Source organism: Lethenteron reissneri, chromosome 34 (assembly GCF_015708825.2).
Source record: "Lethenteron reissneri isolate LAM-NWPU_2019-01 chromosome 34, ASM1570882v1, whole genome shotgun sequence".
In the NCBI taxonomy this organism is placed as follows: domain Eukaryota; kingdom Metazoa; phylum Chordata; class Hyperoartia; order Petromyzontiformes; family Petromyzontidae; genus Lethenteron; species Lethenteron reissneri.
The window spans coordinates 3,555,752-3,579,003 of NC_083812.1; the positions used below are offsets into that span (position 1 = coordinate 3,555,752).

At 41.2% G+C, this 23,252-nt stretch overlaps 1 protein-coding gene across 8 annotated transcripts in view; it reads left to right on the forward strand.

Moving 5' to 3' along the window:
• The window catches only part of LOC133350552 (pro-neuregulin-1, membrane-bound isoform-like), a 202,266-nt gene that overhangs the window by 124,067 nt on the left and 54,947 nt on the right, over positions 1 to 23,252 (forward strand). For 7 of the 8 annotated variants that reach the window (XM_061564993.1, XM_061564996.1, XM_061564997.1 and 4 more), the window contains exon 3: positions 12,300 to 12,405. In XM_061564993.1, the coding sequence (XP_061420977.1) occupies positions 12,300 to 12,405 (106 nt within the window). Of the gene's footprint in view, positions 1 to 12,299; positions 12,406 to 23,252 lie in introns of those variants that run through there. The other variant, XM_061564998.1, reaches the window with a different exon arrangement.

The following is a 23,252-nucleotide window of genomic DNA, read 5'->3' on the forward strand; positions in this document are numbered from 1 at the left end:
TCGCATGTTTACCGCACTAGAATTGCAATTCAGAGGTCTTTGATTCAGCGTCCCCAGGTTCGACAGATTGAAACACGTTGGCAAGGTATCTTGGAGTAACACCTGCAAGCCAAATTTTGATTTAAAGCTTCCGAGACTGCAGATGGATTCATATTCTTGGTTCTTTCGGTAAAGTCACGTAGAAGGGAAATAATAAAATAATACAAATATAAAACTAAAAAAATTCTCACGACGTTTCTCACCTGTGGATTTCACACCTGATGATGATTGCTTGTGTTGCAGTCGAAACGTCGTGAGAATTTGTATTGTTTAATGTTTGTATTATTTAATTATTTCCCTTCTACGTGACTTTACCGAAAGAACCAAGAATACCTGCAAGCCAGTTAGGATCCCACACAGGCAGGCGCGGGGTGGGGGGGGGTATAAGTGGAAGCGACAGAGTGGAAGGGAGATGCTTGGAGAAGTGCCTGGAGGGAGGCGAGTGAGGGTGGGTGGTGACGATCAGAGGTGGGACAAAGTCATTGTTATGCAAGTCCAAGTCGAGTCTGAAGTCATCAAATTCATGACTCGAGTCTGACTCGAGTCCAAGTCACATGACTCGAGTCCACATCTCAGAGGTGGGACAAAGTCATTGTTATGCAAGTCCAAGTCGAGTCTGAAGTCATCAAATTCATGACTCGAGTCTGACTCGAGTCCAAGTCACATGACTCGAGTCCACATCTCAGAGGTGGGACAAAGTCATTGTTATGCAAGTCCAAGTCGAGTCTGAAGTCATCAAATTCATGACTCGAGTCTGACTCGAGTCCAAGTCACATGACTCGAGTCCACACCTCTGGTGACGATTATCTGAATGTGTCCTGGGCCTCCCCTAGGTCGACTCGGCCTCAAATGAATATATGGGGTGGTGTGTAAACATCGCCACTGGGGAGACAAAGGCGGTCGCGCGTGGTCCTGGCCAACCACCCCCTCGTGTACCTTGCCGGCCTTCGTTAAGTGCTTGCTAACAGCACTTGCCCCAACAGTCTGTTAAGGCTATATGGGGGGGGGGGGGTCTTTGTCTTTGTCGTCTGGTGGGGCAAGTAGGAGGGATGTTGTCGGTGGCAGAGAGTTGGGGGGTGATGCCAAGTGCGACAAGAGAGGAACGTGAGTTAAGTCATAAACTCAACTCTCGTGGGAGGCTAAGCGGGGGAGGGGGGGGGGTCCAAGTTTGTTAAATCCCCCCGCCTCTGTCGGCCCAGAAATATCAATGTGAGCACCACTGTTGCTTGACTGGCAGGTCACGTGTGATGGGGTAGAGTGTGGGTACTGACACCTCTGCCAAGATGGTCTGGCTATCGTGGTGGGAGAGTCAGCTAGATAATTAAGCCACTTCGTTGAGCTATCGTGTCTGATAGACGGGTCGCTTCTGAATAAGAGCTACATAGCTCAGTGAGACTTATCTAGTAAAATAAAATAAATGTATAGTTTAGTTTGGATGCCCTCGAGAGCTGCTTTCTCGTGCGTCCTCTAGCGGAGGCCCTTCCACCAGCAGTGGCATGAGCAGGCAATTGCAGGGCTGCGCTTTCACCTTTTTTGTTCTGCAATACCGTGCACAGCTTGGTTAAACGTATACTTTCAAATTCTAAAATATCCAAATTAACGAATTTCTCCGAGGTATCTCGTGTATGCGGGATGGGTTGTCCAGACAAAATAACAGCATTGCATAAACCTCACCTTTGCTAAATTGGTTAATTTCATTTTCACGAGGGAAATATTGGCTCAGACTCGCTGTCCCGGTGCATTTGATTACTGATTCCCCATTGCAGGCCCTTGGAATGAGCAAGAAGAACCTTTCCAAAATTGAAAATGTAGCTCAGACTGATGTGAGAGGCTGTAGATTGCACTCGTATGGTAACGGTTTGTAATGGTTTCCAGTTACTTCTAAATGGTTTCCATTATAAGATTCATTTGTAGAGACAAGCTAAAACTATAGCTATATGTATATAAACGAAAACCTTAATTCTGCATAATGCATTTTTATTACTTTTCCAAGAGTTTACAAATTGAAGCCATCAATGATAATTTTTCATGACATTATGCTACTTAACTAGCTGCTGAAAGTGAGACATATACTGCAAGATTCCTAAATAAGAATAGCAGTGATGAAATTGTTTATGTTATATAATGTTGGTATTCTGAACTCAATAATCAATACCTTTAATGCTTTGACGAAGCCAATGAAGGCATATGAAGTGAGTCACAATGTTTAAGGATTCTTTTTTTATTCCACAGAAAATTCCTGCGTTTAATTCTGTTCTAAAGCAAAGCAACGCTTTTAATTTTCATACTTTAAAAAAGTATTTTAAATATTTTCCCTACTCCAGTTGTGGCTCTGTCTGCGTTGCATTATTGTTAAAGTTCAAAATAACAAAATAAAATGAAACCATCCAGTACGCTCACACATTTCACAGTATATTCTTGCATATCTTTTCTACAGAAATTGCTTGCATTGCCAGCAAATGTTGTAAAATAGGAAAAAAAACTCTGTCTTGAGCTACAAGCTGAACTACTGCATGCGCACAGTACTTTTGGGAGTAAGTTGTACCATAACGACTTGAAAATGGGCATGTTCTGGGACAAGATTATAAGAACCACATTTGGGAATAATTGTATTAATGCAAAATGACCAACTGTCCATTTCCTTGAGATTGCAATGATGCCGATGGGTCTCCGTTATTCTACAAGATGGCTTGTCTCAGTCATGCACGAAACTTATGCTGTAAAAATCAAGTGACCGAATAGAATTAGTTTGCATGTTTGTAAGCCTATCCCTAAAAGATACAATTTTGTGTTTACTGGGCTAACTCCATGATTTGAAATTTATTGTGTTAAGAAAACTGTCTTTTAAAATACATCCACATGTTACCTCCCCAAGCAACTGAGATTGTAGCTATTTGTAAGCAAGATAAAAAAAAATCCAGCTTCATATAAATGCATCTAGTGGGTGCAGCAGTGGTGCAATGGGTAACGGGACCTAGGCTCTCAACGCGATGGTCTTTGTTCGATTCCTGCCCAAGGCTAACATCAGTGGCGAGTCAGATCTGAACCGATCCTGGGCATCTCATCTTCACCGACCAGCGATGTATGGCCAAACTACCTCCATGATCACACATTATGTTTTAGTTACGGACTGCAAGCTCAAATCCTGGTTAGAGGTTTGGTTCAACCCTTCATCTCACGGAGTTCGATAAGAAATTTGAGTCCAACTTTGTGGGAAGTCAGCTGTGGTTATCCTCTGGAAGACTCACCATTGCCTTAGGAATGAGGAATTTCCACTGCTCGCTCAAGGCTCTAAGCACAATATGAGCAGTGCCCTATGATTGTTTGAGTAGCAAACCACTTAACTTGTTTTAATGTATTATTAACCTTAACGCAATAGCCTAACCCAAAATTAAATGTCATGTTCCTCGTAAGCTGCTCACTTGCTATCACATTGCATAGAGTCGGGCGTTGTAACACGCAGTTTGATTTAGTCTTAAGGATTGATCATAGGAGTGCATGGTTCAGCTAAATAGAACCCAGTGACATCTCTTCTGACCCAAACCTGAACATGATTCTGATGCAATCCGATCTGATCCTCGGATCGGTCACTCGGAAGCAAAATCAGATCTGGATCAGATCATTTGGGATGATTTACTCGGCACGTGATGACACATCCATTGTTACACTCATGATGCGTGCATTGAATTGTGCTTGTAATACATTTTGTTTTAACTATTCATGCTATCGCTTGTGATAAATTCACAGAAGCCCTGCTGCCACTGGAAGATGTATATTGACCAGAATTATTAAAATTACATATTCTCAAATCTCAGAATCATTGCAATTCATCGAACGAGGAGGGGAGCAAATTGTTAAGTGCTTATTGTTTTAATTGTTGCATAATGACGCTTTAAAAAGGCTTTAATGCAACACGTTACGAGAAATGTGAGCACAATAAGAAAAAGAATACTCATTATGTACATGATAGAAGTCAAAATAGTCTCTCTGAGCCACCAGAATAGAGGCCCTTTTTTAAAAAACAAAGGTCCTAGTTTAATAGTTTAATATTCAACTCGTGGCATGTCAAATATACATTTTTTTGAGTAAATTGTATTTAAATGTTCACATTAGAATATATTAATTTGGAAGTATTTAAACAAATGATTGCAACAATTTACAATGATGCTTCCAATTTGATTGACTGAATAGTCAGCTTCCTTTGATCAACTGATTAGTATTGTGACCCAATCTTTGTTCATGTCACATTACGATCGATAATTGGTCAATCTGATGATCCAATCAGATTCCATTTGTTGTTGTACAAGTAAAATTGAATCTGATTGCAAATCGATGGTAAACCCATATGTGTTAACATACGCTGTAATTGCTTAGGATTACATATTCTAAATCAATACTTTCTGGTTTCTGCAGAACCGCAATGCTTTAGATGCTTTCTTGGCATTGTCATTTGAGGCCTCTCTGCTCAACGGTGCTGCAGGAGAAACTTTGCCTCTGCTTTTACTTAAACAATGAGTACTGCCATATCTCGTGTAAAGCGAACTTCTCAAAACGTCTCACTTTTGAGTTAATCCTCATTATTATCGCAAATGCCATCTATTATACACTGCAAAGGTGGCTCATTAGGGAAATCACACACAGCGTCGGGATAATGTATGTTACCAACATTGCAGTTAAATTTGCGCCTTCTTAAAGTTTGACTTTGCTTGGAATAAAGGTTATCTCTTGACACTAAGCTTTATAATAACATTTTTAAACTATATTTATTTTTTCCCCAATTATTTAAATGTGAAACTTAAAAACAAGTCTTTATACATTTATTGGTTCCATTTTTTTATCTACATTACATCTGCTCTGTGTAGAACTCTGTATATTTGTTGATGATATTTAATAGTACCGGACATAGCAAATGCCTAGGCTCCGTTGTGGCACTTGAGAAACTTCATTAGCATAGTAATTACATATCTTAGTGCCTTTTTTCTGTTTGTTCTTATCACAAACTGATTATGAGTAATATTTTAGCAATTTGCATCATCATCATTGCTTGCTAATGCAGTTGTTTTTTTACTCATGGTCAAAGTGTCTGGCCCTCAATAGCCTCACCTTACCCTAGCCCTGTCAAAACAAAAACCAAACGCGCATTAATGTGGAACTTGTGTCTAATTAATTATTATTCCTAAACTTTCACTGCTGTTGACATGTGAAAACATGTGAAATTGATCACTTATTGATCCCATTAATTGTAATGCAGGAAAAAAAAACAGGTGTTGGTTATGTCAAGGGTGGTGTAGTTTAAATCTTGAGGGTTGAAAAGAAAATTTACCAGAAGCAGGGGGTCAATGAAGAGAAAATTGAGTGGTTATTATTTGTGGACTCATAATTATCTCCTGGGTCATTTTATTTCGACTCATGGTCGTATTACTTAGTTTGTATTTAAATCAGCACTATAAAATTGAGTCGCTTTAACGTTACTAGAGTTTTCCAATTCCTATGCAACTTTAATTTCCCATCTAATAAGTACCTTAATGGGAATTAAAATTTAAAAGTTTTGCAAGGGCACGACAGAATATGTTCGCAAAAAAGGTGAAAATACGTTTGCCCAATTTAAGCTTCTTCCACAACCCATGATATGATTAGACAATTCCTCCCGAAGTAGAGCACAATAGAGGCTTATAAACATCGCTTATTGCGACGGAGATACATCGCCTCTGAGAAGATCACCCTCTGACACAACGGAAGGGCACGTCCTCATTGTGAGTCCTTATGGGCGCTTTTCAAATAGCCGACGTCACACCAATCGCCTTAAAAGCAGCATCACCTCGGCATTGTGCCATTTCGTTTCTACAACCTTGTAAACATTTTAATTTCACACGTCACCTGATGTCCATTGCCATGCCGGGTAGGTTTACATCGTGACTCATGGTGACCCGCGGTTGAGTTTTTGCGTTGCATACGTTTTTTTTCCCTCTCTCGTGCGCTTTCAAATTGGCCGATTGCACAATTTCGCAGACGCAAGCTGTCTTGGCCATTGCGCAAGACTCTCTCTATCCCCGCCGTGCCGATGTGTGCACAGGTGTTGTTGGAGCAGCGCTGGGGAAGCAGGAGGAGGAGGAGGGAGGGCTGAGATGTGAGGAGGTAGAGAGAGAGAGAAGGTATTGGGGATATGGGAGGAGGCAGCAGCTGTGAGCGGTGGGAGGCATAAAAGTCCATGCGAGACCATTCTATGCGTTGGGTCTCGGTAGAGTGTTATTTTCACCTCGTAGCTGAATCTTTTAACTCTAACGTTGCGCACTTGTTGTATACAGTCGCCCGCACCTCCGATTAGCACGGTTGACTGCGTACGGTGCGAAAGAAACTCGACATGCACACATATATCTTTGCCATGGGATTACCACCCTCCAGACGTTGTCAGTTGTGTCGCAATGAAGGCAGAGCTCGGCCCTTATTGTGACACGTGTGAGCTCTGTGGTCGTGTTGTCAATTCAATTACCATTTGCGTGCTTGGGTGAAGAAAAATGTCAAAACCGCTCCATCGACAAGAAATGTGTACGTATATAAATGGCTGATAAGGTATTTGCAACGCAAGCCATGGATAGTTCTACAGAAAAAAAAAATTGCTGTGGTTGTCCCACCTGATGGGGGAAGCTTGTGTTGCCTACGAAACGTCGTGATTTAGTTATTTTTATTTTATTTTCACCTACGTCACTTTACCGAAAGAACCAAAGAGTATAGACTATGGATAGTTTTGTAAATGTCCCCCTTTTCTTTTAACAGTCATGTACTAATGTGTACCTCGAAATTAGGGTGGCAGCCACGTGAGCCAATGTGAGTTTGCTCAAAGGAATACTTCTATAATACAGGTTTTTTTGGGTTAGATCACGTAAATATATAAATGTGTCGTTAAACTCGCCACCACCCGACACAGCCAATTAGTGAGGGTTGTCACGTAAACAGAACATGGCAATTCGTTACTAGTACAGGGTGTGTTGGAGAGCCAAGCCACAACATTTACAACCTCAGTACGACGTTTCGCCAATAATTACAACTAGCTTCATTTATATATTTTTCGCGATCTAACCCAAAAAACCCTGTACTATGGATGATATTGGTCGCGAAAGCCGTCTACGTGTCAAAGGAATAGCGTTCATAGCACAATGCCGTCTGGCTGAATAGCCGCATAGTTAGTGGCCTCACCATTGTATGTCTGCTCTGTACAGGCTTGGAGTATAATTACGACAGCATACCATTATAAACTGTGAGCCATGTCATTTTTTGAGTAGGCTATTGTTGTCTGCAATTCCCATTGTCCGGATCTCCGAGTTGGAAATCGGTGAAATAAAAAAACAAATAAATAAGTATGCAGTTCTGTTTCAATCCACTGCTGGCCACCACCCAATGCTATGTTTGTATTGGGGGGGGGGGGGGTTTGACCATACTTCACCTTGTTGGTCAATGTGGATTGGTTAAGGAGGGGTGGTGGGGGGGAGGGTTAAGGGACCAGTTTCTATTATACTCACCACGTCGCTGACGCTAACCATGAGCTGTGAATGAAACCTTAGGTCAACCAGGTTTCTAATGCAGTGCCGCTAACCATTGCACGGCTGCCCCAGCCCTGTTTAGTCACGTGACATGTGTTTTCTGTGTACCCGGCCCAGGTGCCGCTTACAAGGGAGAAATTGCATCTCAATGGGTTCTCATCTGGGATTTCATTTGGCCATAATTACACAAATGCAAATGCAGCCACTATTATCGAGCACCGCCGCACGTGTATTTACCTATTTAGAATAAAAGGCAGATAAAGAGAACGCCCGACAGTGTTATTATTCTATCCATTGCGTTAGTTCAAAGCAGTCGGGGTTAATAAGACAGATCTCAAATTATGACTATACAGCCCGTTGTTAAAAATGTCCCAGACATTTGTATACATGTTTTGAAATGAACGATTTTGTGGCTCCTTAATCATCAAACACAAATTATTCAGCCAGATCTATTGAGCATTCAAAACAAAAAATACCGCATTCTGTGTGTATAACCATAAAGTGGTCGAAAAAAATAGTGTCTAAAAAGATAGATAAATTAATAAATTTACATCCTATTTGTATCTCCAGATAGGATGCCAACAGGCAGATAGGCTGCCAACAGCCAGGCTTATCTGTTGGTTCTCTAAACTGTGATCCAGCAACAATTGTTGAAGCATGCAAACTCCGGACCAGTTTCAACTTTCTGGATCTCATCCACATATTTCAGGCATGTTAAATACCACTCGTGTAACATATGCTGTTGGCAAACCTTGGAGTCATCAGCATAAATAAACAATATTGTTTAACAACTCATTATGCCCCATTGCACAGCATGATAAGAAATAACATCATGGGTCTTGAAGCCAGTCTGCAAGAGCATTGGTTTGAGCACTGCACTATAGTATGGTCAAACAACTCCCACGATCACCATATTATTGTATATTTATAGGACGGCTTTACTCAACACGCTTAACATAGTTTAAACAACGGTGACACGTTTTCTTTGGGTCTTTGGGTAAAGTCACGTAGATAGAAATAAAAATATCACGATGTTTCGATCGCAACGCAAGCAATCGTCATCCGCCTGATAACGATTGCTCACCTGATGACGATTGCTTGCGTTGCGATCGAAACGTCGTGATATTTTTATGATTTGTTCTATCTACGTGGCTTTACCGATAGACCCAAAGAATATGAATTTCTGCAGTCACGAAAGCTTTAAGTCAAGATTTAACGATAGAAATTATTTAGATGGCATGGGCGTGCCTTGGTTGAGGAATGAGTTACCGCGACGGAGCGGTGTTTAAGATTCACGGAAGGGTAAGGGAGGGACGGGGAGGAGTGGTGGGACTAGAGGAGGGGTAGAGGAAGGGAATGGGCAATGGAGAAGACGTCAAGATTTAAGAGAGGAATGGAAGGAGGTTACGGAGGGGGACTGCTTAATGTACAAATGGCATAGAGAGGCCTTCATCCAGCAGTAGATTGTCAAAGGACATGAAACATTCTAGGCCTGGAAGGTATTCATATGAAGACACGGAATGTTTTTATTTATTTAATTCATCACCCAGAATGCCCCACATAATCAAAGAAGACAATCAAAGCAGGCATGGGGAAGAATACACGGAAATTGAAGGAGGATTTGTCCACTCACCAAGGTTGTGGGGAGGCATTTTTCCCATTAGTTTGTAGCACTATATCAGAACACTCGAGTAAAATCATGCGAAAGAAATCAACAAAATTCAGCATGTGTTCTCAATGCAGCCCGTGCCATTTCCACGCCGTCACTTTGAGTGGACCCAATGCGTAGATTCGGAACAACGGAGAAAAAGAAACCCCCAAGCATGCCAGACACAAAAAGGTTGATAAAGCCTCTTAATCTGGTAATATAGTAGTTGGAAGTCTGCTGCCGAACCTCCTCACCTCTGCGCGTATTGGCACATAAGCCTCGGCACACACGCACCACTCAATTCACTTAAGCTCAAGGCATCGGCACTGCTGAGCAACAGCACACCCTTTGCACGCACCGTCACCCAAACACGCACGTCCACACAATCGCACGTCCACAGGAACACGTGTCCTCTTTGACCCTTCCGTGAGCGCATAATATAACCCGCGCTTCCGAAACAATGTCAGCAAAATTTGTGAACCTAAAAAGAAAAGTCATCAATCAAAGGTCAGCACGAGCTGTATTCTTACAGCAAGGTTAATAACAGATGTAAGCGCAGACCACCTTCCATTCTGTGTCTCCGCATACAACACACACACAATATTGTTCATTCCCTCGGCCTATTGGCTTTCCGCAGCAATATAAACCAGCAGAATTTGTCTTCTTGGTTCGTTCGGTAAAGTCACGTAGAATGAAAATAATAATAAAAATAAAACATAATAAAATAATTCTCACGACGTTTCGGCCACAACGCAAGACCTGGTCTTCACCTGAGGACGGCTGCTTGCGTTGTGGTCGAAACGTCGTGAGAATTATTTTATTACGTTTTATTTTTATTATTTTATTATTTACATTCTACGTGACTTTACCGAAAGAACCAAGAAGATGAATCCCTGCAGTCACGAAAGCTTTAAATCGAAATTCAGCAGAATTTGTTTAAGAAAGCGCACTCGGGACCAGTATCGGCCTTCTGGGTCGCATCGGTGCTCAGGGTTGTTAAGACTGTTGGGATTACACGTAGCAGCAATCAAAGCCCTTCTACTGCTGGCAGGCTGATGATGTCCACGAGTAGGCCCAGTCACCTTGTAACGGCACAGAGACAGCTGTCATTTTGAGGTCCCCCTTCTGAATAGTTTGCGGTGAGATGTCATATCAGACACTTTGAGTTGCTGAGGCATTTCATTGCCCTATAAATACGCACACAAAGATGATGTCCTTTGACAAAGTAGGGGGCACTTCTCATAATGGTGCACGAGAACGCAATACATTTTTTGAGTACAACAAGTTTCGCCCGTGACTGGGGTAGACGTTGGTCAAGAATGCTCAGCGTTTATCTCTCCTTCGTATTGCTGGGTCTGTTGCCGCATGCTGGTTTACGTGATGTCCGATGTTTCGGCGAGCCTTCACAGCACAACAGCAAATACTTGGCACGAGCACGCGGGTAGCACGCTATCCATTGCTTAGGGGCCGTCCATAAATGACGTCACGCACCTGGTGGGGGGCGGGGGGTCAGACATTTGTGACGATGTGTGACGAGGAGGAGGGGGGGTGAGAAAGGTGACCTCACATCAAAATGCGCAACTTTAAATAAATATACACAACACGTTCTACTTAATTCAATCGACTTTTTAATAAATGTTTTCTCCTACAACATCAGAGTGCAGCGCCACATTAAATACGCACTACAATGACAATAGTTTAAAACGATTTGAAGCATGTTTTATTTGGGGGGGGCAGAGCTTTGTGACGTCATTATTGAGGGGGTGAGGTCTGACTTTTTGTGACGCCGTGTGAGGAAGGGGGGGGGGGTCAAAAATCGTGCAAAATCGCATGACGTCATTTATGGACGGCCCCTTAGGCTATTCTGTGATTTTGCGGCCTCAATAAAACCACCCCGCTCAACGCCAGTTATGTAACCTGTTTACATTGCAGCGTACTTTACGAGTGCCTTTAGGCTTCGCGATGCTCACAAGGGTTACGCACTCTTGCCCCACCCCCTCCCCCCTTATTTGAGCATCAGACGTGGGGGTGGTGGGGCGGGGGGGGCTTTTGGCTGTCTTCAATTTCATGAAATGTTTTCGTCAGTTTGCTGCTGGCAGTAGAACCTGAAACTGATGTTGCCTGGTTCAAATAGCATTTCACTCAACCGGAATTGTGGTTGGCACTGTTCAGCCATAAAGAAAGCTCCCACCCCCTCCTCCCTACTTCTGTGCCAGGCATGAGATGTGCAATAAAATTCGCCTTCTGTCCCAGCAGCTTAGAATGCATTCCACTTGACTTCAGCCAATGACATACGATAAGTCCAAGGGAGTTCACTTTTGACACGGTGCAAGAGCAATTTGCCGGGGTGTTTTGTTAGTTGTTGTTTACACACGTATTGATCGAACTCTTATTGTTTTTGTTCCCAGTTGCTGACGTTTTTGTTGTTGTTGTTCTCATACTGATGGATGTTTTTTGCGGTTTACTTTTAATTTCACACAAGTCACGTACAATTTTTGGTTTAAAGTCGGTCTAAATGGTATTGCATAATGGATGTTTAAAACAATCTGTGGAATTTAATCCAATTTGTATTTTCGTGATCAACTTAATAATTTGATATTTGATTCATTCTACTAACGAATTGTGAATTTTGCTTAACTCCTTTTGAAAAGCTTATTTGTCAGTGACCTTCATGAAAATATCTTGCTGTGTAACGCCTTATTTGGCTTATTCTCATTAAACTATCTTTGGACTCCCTTTGCTTAAATAGTTTGCCAAGGAGAACAACTAACACTACCCTTCAACTCAGACTAACATTGCATTGGTAAAAAATAAAATTCTATAAACACCGTCGCCTACTTGCTGGTCTGCTTCCACTCACTGTCTCTCCCTTTCGCTTCGACTAAAGTCGCATGCCAATTGTAATCAACGGCACAGGTTCAACATTTTCTTAACGCCGTTTTGTGAAACGTCAACCCGAAAGCGCTCAACACACGGAGAGAGCCAGTGAGATGGATAATGACCTGTTTGCCTCTTCTTCTGTTGTTGTACTCTGCCTCTTTTACACGTAGCTACTACTACCCCTTCCACTCCAGGGTCTGGGCACAAGCGCGCCTGCAACGAGACGGAGCGGGGCTATTGCGTCAACGGAGGCCGCTGTTTCGTCGTCGAGGGCACTGACATCTACACCTTCTCTTGCGTGTGAGTCGAACGCACGGCAGACGCCCGGAACCGCCGTCGCGCCTCGCGAAAATGAACGCTGGAAAAATATTAGTGGGAGAAACGCGCCCGTGCGCATGTGTACCCGGTACATATTTGTATCCTTTCAGTGAAAAGTAAATTTTTATTTGGAGTGTTGTAAAACTTTGGCGGTGTAATATAAAAAAAAATGCCTTTTTTTCTCTTACCTTCGCTTTCCTTGCACTCTGTATTTTCACTCAGCTGCCTTTCATCTCTGGCTTAAGAGATAGACTACTTGTTATATAACGCATTGAAAATGAAAATCTTCCTTTAATGTGTACTCTTCAGAGATGAGTTATTGCAGTGCTCAATTTTTGAGAGTAGGTACAGGAAATGCGTTTTACATTCTGCGCATTGCACTGTTCCGTTCTTTGCTATTTCACAGCGTGCGGCATATGTAACGGATGAAATGAATATTTTATTCTGCTTCCCACAGTGTTTACTAACCGCTTCTTATGCAGCTTCGCCAAAATAGCTTCACACTGGTAATGCGTCCCTGCTACGACAGCTGTGATGTTGGAAACGCCACGCCGTGCCACCCCATGGAAACACACACACACACACGCTCGCTCGCTCTCTCTCACCCACTGCATGCTCGGTACAAGGTTCCCAGAATTATTTGATCTTCCGTACTTTTTGTTTCCCTACCAGCGACTCTTAAATGCATCGCAGTTCACTTACACGACCACTTTGCTTTCGACAATTTTACAGCGGCTCATCGTCATTCGTTTTTTAACCTCCGCAAGTATTCCTTATCATCTTTTTTTTCATCACCACTAAATGTTCTTCTTGGGTGAGCTTGGCCCATATCTTTTTGTGCCCTTACTTCTTTCATCTTCTTGACAATTTCAAAAAAGCTGTGTGCTTTAGAATGTTCAACATCTTCCCTCAAAACCTGATTCCATTGCGAAAAAAGGTAAGTCAAAAGTGCGTGTGTTATTGTTACAATGGACGATGTTTAAAAAGTTGTTGTTGGTGCGAAATGTGTTTTTTGTATTTTTTTGTTGTCGCAATGAATTGAAACTATGAAGTGAAAAGAATTAATCAAATTTGTCAAGCTTATGTTGTGATCCTATTGAGATATTCCCTTTACTCAGTTCACTATACTTCCCAGCTTTTGTGTATGCCTCCTATTGCTCTTACACTAACAATCCACCTGGTAACACTTTCCATAATAACAATATTAACCTCTGCTTGTGCTGTAAATATCATTCTCGTAAATTGAATCACGTAATCCACAATTACCACCTCTACATATTTGGTCCTTCTCCCTAAATCTATTTTAATTAATATGCTGATGCAATTTCTGGTCACGCATATTTGTAATGCTCCAGATGTTTAAACAATAAATTACGCATATGACAATTTAACTGTAATGGAGACGATATGACCCTAATTAACAGGGTTATAGGTTATTTGGCTCATTCAATTGCCAGAGCACAGACTCCTGATCAATTCAGTTATATTGATACAGCGATCCAAATTAAACTAAATACTACGGAACGACACGACGCAGTCAAGAAATACAACATTGCACCCACTCAGACATAATAAAGATGCAACACAAAAATGGGCCAAAACATAATGTTCCTCAAACAGGTCTAAAAAGACGACGTGGTCAAATATCCTAAATATATATTTTTACGCTTTATCATGACAGAAGATGGCCTGCATATTAATGGCTTTGGGTCACACTTATTTAACACCAGAATGATAAAATTAGACAATTTTTTTCATCCAATTAGCACTGCAATTCCCAATGTTACTTGTGATATTTGGGTATTATATGAATCTACTTGTCTTACCAATATCAATATGGAAGACAAATTTGGTGGCAGGCAATGTATGCGAGGAATGTAGTTTGCCACTTAAATACACATTTTAATGTTTACAAATACTTTATTGAATTAAATGCAATACTGTCAGTTTTGTCTGTTATCCCAGATCAGGCTGTGGTCATAGGTAACTAGGCAATGTCTAATAGTATTATCAGTGCATATACAATTGACTTATTTATTATGAATATCTTTCATTGAATACCTTTATATAGTTTGGCAATGTGTGTACATTTTATTGACTAGAAAGCACATTTTGTGTTGTTGAGGTCATCCTTTATCCATCCTACATTCTCAAATCAATTGGACATGATGTTTGCACATAAAAATCAGGTGGCTCTTCGGATCATGTATTTATTTTTCATTAGCACAATGTTTGCTGAGGAAAAAAACTAGAATTGACTATCAGGCCTCGATAGAGCATGTAGCCGTGTTCCATCAGCGTGATGGATTTTGCTTTTTAAAAAGCACATGGGCCTAAAGCAACTGCAAGGTACAGCGAGATGCAAAAGCACTGTGAGCAGGTGAGCTATTCATAGGTCACGGAAGCTCATCTGGCTTGATTGAAATTAAATAGATGTATGTGAAACATAAAAAAAACCAGTTATCTTTATTCATGCATAATACAGTAGCTGGTTTTAAGCACATCCGTTTTTATTTTTAAGTAGCGCATCCTCACATTACACTGGTGGGGAGGTGATGTAAAATGTTAAACACATCGCATTATGTATGACTAACAAAATACAACTTTATGAATGTAGGTACATCAATAGGGCAGAGGATGTTGCATTAACCTCCTTCCTCACCGCCCCCATCCCACCCCCATTATTATTCCGATTGTGCTATGCTATTGATATCGTATCACATGACCAAGAATCCATTCGGACCTCTCCCAGAGCAACGCGCACGCCTTAGTGGTAAAGAACGGCGGATGGAAGCGGATATCACGCAGCGACCTCTGACACCCCTTCAAGTGACCTTTCATCCGCAATGTTTGGGGGGAATATTTTTTTCCTCCCCATTTTTCCATGCCATTGAGAGAAATGTCTGTCGCATGACAGTCAAACTGGAAATGGTAATTCCCATAGCTGGAATTTAGCCAAACCAAGTGCGGAACAATATTTAATGTGACGGATCGGCGGGGGGGGGGGGGGGTGTTTCTTGTACAGTAATTTTTGACCAGAATAAGACCATCAACCATCTATACTTAAGATACCCGCGTTTAAATACATGTGGCTGCCTTGATAAGAATCCAGGATCTCAGCGACGCCAGCTTGGTTGCTCTAAACTCCGAGCCACATGGCCACGTCGTTGGAAAATGATTCTGCTTTGTAGAAAGCTGAATAAGAAAATCGGTGTAGTGGAGCCAACAGCTACATCAAACAAATAATCGTGCTCGAAGAGTCCACGAATATTATTATCATCACGATTTTACAATGTTTTACACCGGGTTTTTTTTATTGAGCACGGCAAACTTTTTTCCCACACACGGGTCGTTTTATTTGTGCTTGTCGCGCTTCTGCGGCCGCGCTCCAAATGTATCTGCCATCTTTTTGGTTCTTTCGGTAAAGTCACGTAGAATGGAAATAATAAAATAATAAAAATAAAACATAATAAAATAATTCTCACGACGTTTCGGCCACCACAAGCAGCCGTCCTCAGGTGAAGACCAGGTCTGTCGGGGAGACAGCGTCTGAATGAAACACCACCACGCTTGGAGCGTATATTTAAGCTGGGTTGGAAGGGGGGAAGTGCGCCTTAACAAAATAATTTGCATATCAAGAGGAATTTAGCATGCTTATTTGGTTTTTTCGGTAAAGTCACGTATAAAAATAAAATAATAAATTAAATAAGAGCATACGACGTTTCGATTGCAACACAAGCAACCATCATCAGGTATAATGAAATAGCGACATAGAATATAACCAGAAAACTATAGACAGACATATAAGCAGACAGATAGCACCAAGATACATAGAGAGAGCAACGTCGTATGCTCTTATTTAATTTATTATTTTATTTTTATACGTGACTTTACCGAAAAAACCAAAGAATGATTCCTGCAGTCACGAAAGCTCCAAAGTTAAGATTTAATTTAGCATGTTTATGGGAAATGCAGGTATGTGATTAGTACTACTTGTGAAATGCATAGGAGGTGGGTGGGGGGTTTCAAAGTCATATTATGCCCGTGCATTATGCAGGATTAGCAGCATCAAAGGGAGGGGATAGGGGTAGCATTAATAAAGGGAAGGAATGTTAATAGTATGTAGCTGCAGTAACTAAACAACCACGTAAAAAACTAAAGTATAAACTACATAGTATCATCAGTATACTAAATATACTCTCCAATAAGGGAGCATGGGATAGAAGATGAATCCCTGTAGTCACGAAAGCTTTAAATCGACATGTATCGGCCATTCCCGATCGACCGCGAGATTCCTTGCGAAGATGTTGATGATGCTGCTGCCGCGGAAGAACAACGCTCGGTGCCATCTTGACCCCTCCACCCCACCTTGTCTCCCAAGCGGCCCATCGCGGGTCACCGGGTCACGTGGGGTTGCCAGCCTTCAGTGAGGAGGCAGAAAACTTCAGCCGACGATTTGTGTGCGGTTGAAGTACTGTACTGTACACAGCTATACTTCTATTGGGGGGGAGCATGGGATAGAGTGGTGAGCGCACTGGGTTATGAACCAAATGAGCTGATCTTCTTGGTTCTTTCGGTAAAGTCACGTAGAAGGGAAATAATAAAATAATAAAAATAAAACATAAAAAATAATTTTATAAATAATTTTATTATGTTTTTTCGGTAAAGGCACGTAGAACGGAAATAATAAAATAATGAAAATAAAAGATAATAAAATAATTTTATAAAATAAGACATAATTATTTCTAAGACATAATAAAAGAATAAAAATATAACATAATAAAAATATTTTATAAAAAATTTTTATTACGTTTTATTTTTATTATTTTATTATTTCCCTTCTATGTGACTTTACCGAAAGAACCAAGAAGATGAATCCCTGCAGTCACGAAAGCTTTAAATCGAAATCAAACGACCTGAGTTTTATTCCCAAACATGGCCACCCCTACACCCCCACCTTCACCAAACCCGCACTGACCAGCGTGGTGAAGTATGATCAAACAACCCCCATTGCTGACATGTCATCGGGAGGCCTTCATCCAGCAGTGTATTGACAAAAGTCTGAACATTTGTTATTTTAATTTTTTTATAATGCTATCTGCTTTTTAATAGCCATTTTGGTTCATGACTATCCCTGCTGTTATCTTTCTATCACGATATTCTTGACCCCAATTGCTACCCACATTGCAGCACAAGCAGTGCCCGGTTTCATGAGGTTTATTCGTTTATAAACTCAATGAAAGAAGGTTCTAAGACATCAAAGCTATGTTAATGCACATTGTGTTGTTTTATTACCCATTTCTTTCAAAAGTGTAGGCCATTTTAATTGCAATTACAATTAATTGTAATTATGATTGTACAATTTTACTACGGTTAGCGTCACATTATACAGCAAGTAATGTTACGTTTTTTTTCCCTTCATCAGAGTAAAATAGCCAGCCCGGGTTTTCCACAGAGCCAAATCATGGAGTGGTGAGTGGTCAATGAATGTAATGTGACTTTCATGGAGAGCTATTAATCATTTATTCAAATGTGTGTGCGCTGCACCGAACAACTATCCATCATTCGATTAGTTACCTAAGCTCTCTCTGATGTGGGCTGCCTGAAAAATGTGGAATGGCTCATTTTGTCAATCACCTGTGAGTTAAATGCATCCCTTGAACGGTAATGCCATCTCACCAGTCTTATTTATCATCCTTTGGATAAAGGCATTGTTACTCGAGTGAGTGCATTCTGACACTAAAAACGCAGCCCCAAAGCTTGTCTGGGTAATCAGCTGTGAAACGACATGTGTGGTCATCATTTCCACGGCCGTTGTGAAATACAGGGTCACATTGTACTTACTTTGGAAACCACTTTGTTCAGTTGCGCGAATTGATAATTGAAATGGCCAGTTTTTTTTGTGAAGCCTATTAATTTTAATAGTAATTGGCTTGAGCGATGTCAGGGTTTAGCTTCTAGCACAATGACAGAATTGGGACATCATGTTGTCCTATTCGTTTTTAGCATAATTGCTGCCCTTGTGGTGTTTTTAGCCATTTGAGTTTGTTTTTTTATCCTGATTCAGTGATGCAAATCTAATAACAATCTATGAATGCTATGAAGACATTAAGTAATGGTTAGTTTTTGCAAGGGGTTTTGGATTGGTGTTGAAATGAATATGCAAGTAAATAAATCACCCGGATCAAGTATCCAGGTGCACGTTTTAAAATCATTGCACTTGTGTAGGAGTTTTGGCGGTGCAGGTAATGTGGCATGTACGCTGCTACCCATTGTGCAAGCTATATCTGCTTGCTGACATTTAAATTAATAATGTTAAACACACATTTATTACTGACATTTTGTTAAGGCACCATTGATCACCGGGCTAATTCTACTCCTCATTGATCATTTTTAATTGGTTGGTTTTGTAGATGATTGAACGTCATTTTTCAAAAACAGATATTTTCCCATTCGGCAGGGAATTTATCATCATCAGCAGCCATGATTAACCCACTGCTGGATGAGGGTCTCCCCTAATCTGCCATCTCCCATGATTCTGTGATGTATTGATCCATTGAGCCCCTGCAAAGACAAAGACAAATATCCCTCGTATAGCCTTAACAGACTGTCGGGGCAAGTGCTGTTAACGAGCTCCTATGAAGGCCAGAACGGCACACAAGGGGGTGGGTGGCCAGTACCACACCCGGCCGCCTTTGTCTCCCTCGTAGCAATGTTTTTACGCACTGCACCAGGTACTCATTTGAGGCTGAGTCGACCTAGTGGAGGCCCAGAACCGGTTCAGAAAATCGTCACTGGTATTAGCCGTGAGCGGGAATCGAACCCGGGTCGCCAGGAACATAGAGCAGCGCGCTACCCGCGACACTGAGCCCCTGCACACACACATGTGCACGCATGCACCGATGTTATTGCTCCATCTCCTCTTGAACGTCCATTCAGTCAGTTACCAATCTGTCATTATTCTTGACCATTGGTCATCGTCCCTAAAAGCGAAGTGGCCTGTACAGGGAAACACGGCGTCATTCGTTGAAATTCATGCACCGCCATTCGGACCGCGATGCTGATGGCTGCTTGGTTAGCTTTGCTGAGTAGTGGCTATGTGGAGTAGTGTACTCTACAGATGGCATTGCGGCTATGTGGACTCATGTGATTCCTTGTCTAACGACCTCCAAAAAAGCACTGGGAGACGTTTCATTCAGCAGTGGATTTATAAAGGGCTGTATTATATGATTATAAAATAATAAAAATAAAACATAATAAAACAATTCTCATGACGTTTCGGCCACAACGCAAGCAGCCGTCCTCAGGCGAAGAATGAAACACCACCATTCTGTTTCTTCCCTTTTACGTGACTTTACCGAAAGAACCAAGAAGATGAATCCCTGCAGTCACGAAAGCTTTAAATCGAAATATATGATTATAGTTATGCATTTATATATAATGTAAATACTCTACTACACTATAGAGATGGAGACAGCTTTTGGAGGCCTTCATCCACCAGTGGATTTATTCGTTATTTATCGTTGATGTTGATATTGAATGGTCAGCAATTGTATGTGACTACTCACGTAGACTACCTGTCCAAAAGCTAGAGGGAGTACATGGTCCAACATCTAATTCATAACCATTACCCAAGCAGGAACAATATTACAATGTCGTTTGGAGTTTTACTTGTTGAGCTTTAGGAGTAGGTCAATACGGTGTGATGATATGTTATAATGAGGGCAAGACATTTTTAAAAAATATCTTGTTTCCACTCTTTCTTGCAGAATTTTTGTAGGTTAAGCCATAGTTTAATCTTAGCAACCTTGGATAATACTTGTAATTTATTATAATGCATTTTGGAAAACTTTGAACGTTGAAGTGGAAAGAGGGAAGACCGAAGTAATCCGTAAATTAGCGTGTCCACTTTAGATTGTATAAAACCCCTTGCAGTGTAAGCTTTTTGTGGCCATTAACATATGACTTAATAACTGAGTTAACATGTAAATGGACGCTTTTAAATGTAATGTGATTTTTTTTATTTTGACAATCGTACATGTTTTTATGAAAATGTGATATCATAGCTTCAAACTTTATTTTGCTCTGTTAGAAACATTTTATTCCATGACATTTGTACAAAGCATCGAACCTCTTCAAACTACCAAATCGAATGCATCGTTGCGATAATTATCAGCCAGAACACAGCACATCGATCAGTGAACTCGACTGACAAAGAGAAATTTCAATTCAAAGCTTTCGTGACAGCAGGGATTCATATTCTTGGTTCTTTCGGTAAAGTCACGTAGAAGGGAAATAATAAAATAATACAAATTAAACAAAAAAATTCTCACGACGTTTCGATTGCAACACAAGCAATCATCATCAGGTGTGAAAACCACAGCAAAGTTTCTTGCTTGTGTTGCAATCGAAACGTCGTGATAATTGTATTGTTTTATTTTTTATTATTTTATTATTTCCCTTCTACGTGACTTTACCGAAAGAACCAAGAATATGACATTTTGAAGTTACGAATAAAATTCACACCCAGAGTCTTCATTCAATGTCACGGCTCATTGACAGTTGCGATGAATATTTCGGGGTGTGATGACACGTCTTGTTAGTCGCCACGCAACAACTTAAAAATTGTAAATTGGTTCTTTATCCTTTTATCTGGCAACAAAACTGACACCACAGCAATTTTTTTTAAATGCCCACGTTACATGCGGTGTCCATACAACACGTTTATTCATGGAAACCTTTTCTTTATTCGTGTGTGACTCGAAACAAAATGTTCATGCGGCCTACATGTTGGCGATATGAACGCATCCAACCTTCCTAAAGCTGTGCTGAGATCCGTTTGACGTACATTTAAACGGCGTTCTTGTAAGAGCACAATCGTCGTGAGCACGGCAGAGGCTCATCTTGAGTTGAAGAGCATTCGTTTCCAGCCGATGTTCGAAAAACAATTGGTCACGAAACAAAAACTTTCTTTTGTTCATTTAAGATTGTATCATTGACAAAGCGGGGGGGGAGTTTTCCAGCATAAAAAGCGACAGTTTGAGTGTTCTAGTAATGAAATGTGAACACCCATACTGGAACTTTTGTTGTTGTTGTATCTTGTGTTGTAGAAGTTCCATTGTTAAAGCTCTTTGTATGTTGTAATGAGTTTGCTTATTGAATTCTGCAATGTGGTGGCGGGGGGGGGGGGCACATTGCTTGGAGTGCCATCCGATGTCACACCGAACACATTGCATTAGCCTCACAACAACACTGCCGCTGCACATTTCTAAATTCCAGGCATTGGCAACACCGCTGTCAATGTGTGGCAGCATTATTCTGTTGGGGGTTGTCTCTGTTCACCGGGAAAAAGATCGCGGGTGACTTGCCAGCCTCTGTTTTGCGATTCCCTATCTTCTTTCATGGCATCCGTCATCTTGTGTCTGTGTCACAGTGGTAGACATATGACCTCCTCCTTGCACGGGGAATGTAGGAATATTCCCTCAATCCTAAAGGCCATGCGACACCCGGGTGCACTGCCACTGTTGTACAGCTTCAAAGTCAGAATCAGGCAGCGTTTCAGCCGCTGTGAAGGCTGCGTGCTGATCCATAGCCACCTTGTGAGCCGCACGCTCGTATCCACTGCTGGATGACCACGTCCCCAATGTCGTGCAAGCTGTGGGGGTTATTCAACCATATTTCACCACGACGAGCAGAGGAGGTTGGTGAAGTGGTGGTGGTGGATGCACACCTGGAGCTCGTGTGCATATCACTTGACACCTGTCTGGCTTGGAATTGGACTCGGATTGTGCGATGCGCCAATCGCTGCACTCACCGCTCCGCCAATATTGCACGTACGCTGCGGGAAACGTTTAGTACGGCGTGCACACGCGTGTTGCGTCCGTGGTTGCTTGGAATAAATGATAGCACGAGGCTATGCACTGCGTAAGGTGTCATGTACGAGTGTCCTTGCTCGTGTAAGGGATCGTGTAAGGGCACACGCGTGCCCCTTCCACGTGTAGAAGCCTGCATAATTGCTTTCCTTTAGAGGCACAGATGCATTGCGAATCTATGAAGTTGAGTTAATTTTTCATGTTTCTTTGTTGAGATTTGTGTGTGTGTGTGTTCAGAGAGGAGATTTTCCTAAATGGATTGCTTTGCCAAGCCTCTTGTTAAATACCTTTATGAGTAGGTATTATATGAAGAAAAACACATTACAATATATGAAATAACAATCACATGCTTTATGTTCATTTACAAAGCTGACAATATGTCAGCTATTAGAGCAAAGTGATGATGGCTTAATTAAGATTGCTGCTGTAAAGCATTGCATTAAAAGGCTAAATAGGCCATGTGGTGTCAATATATGTTCTTAATTTATGTGTAGGTGGGGACAGTGCTATAAAAGATGCATTGGCATTGATTTTTAACTGACATTTACTGGTATTGTGACTAAAAAGATGTAAAATCAATAAGTATTTGTCATGTGCAGATATTTTCCTTTGAGTCATATGCGTTAAGTACAAAGATATTGGCTTCTTGGACAAACAAATGTTGTTGTGTACATTTAAATTATCCACCACATTTGGATATAATGTCACTATTTGTTTTCAATGCCAAGGTTTGGATAGTTAACATTTCGGCCAAGTTTTAATCATCCTGTCATTTCAACTTGGGGGTAAAATAAACACAGAAATCCTAAGCCCGTTGGCAGATCGCTTGCATTGTGGTGGAGTAAAATCATTCCTTCCACTTATTACCAACCCGGGAAACAATTTGACATTTTTACAAAGGGCGACAAAATACATCTTCACTTTTATACGATTAAGTGTTAAGTCATGCTGTATGTT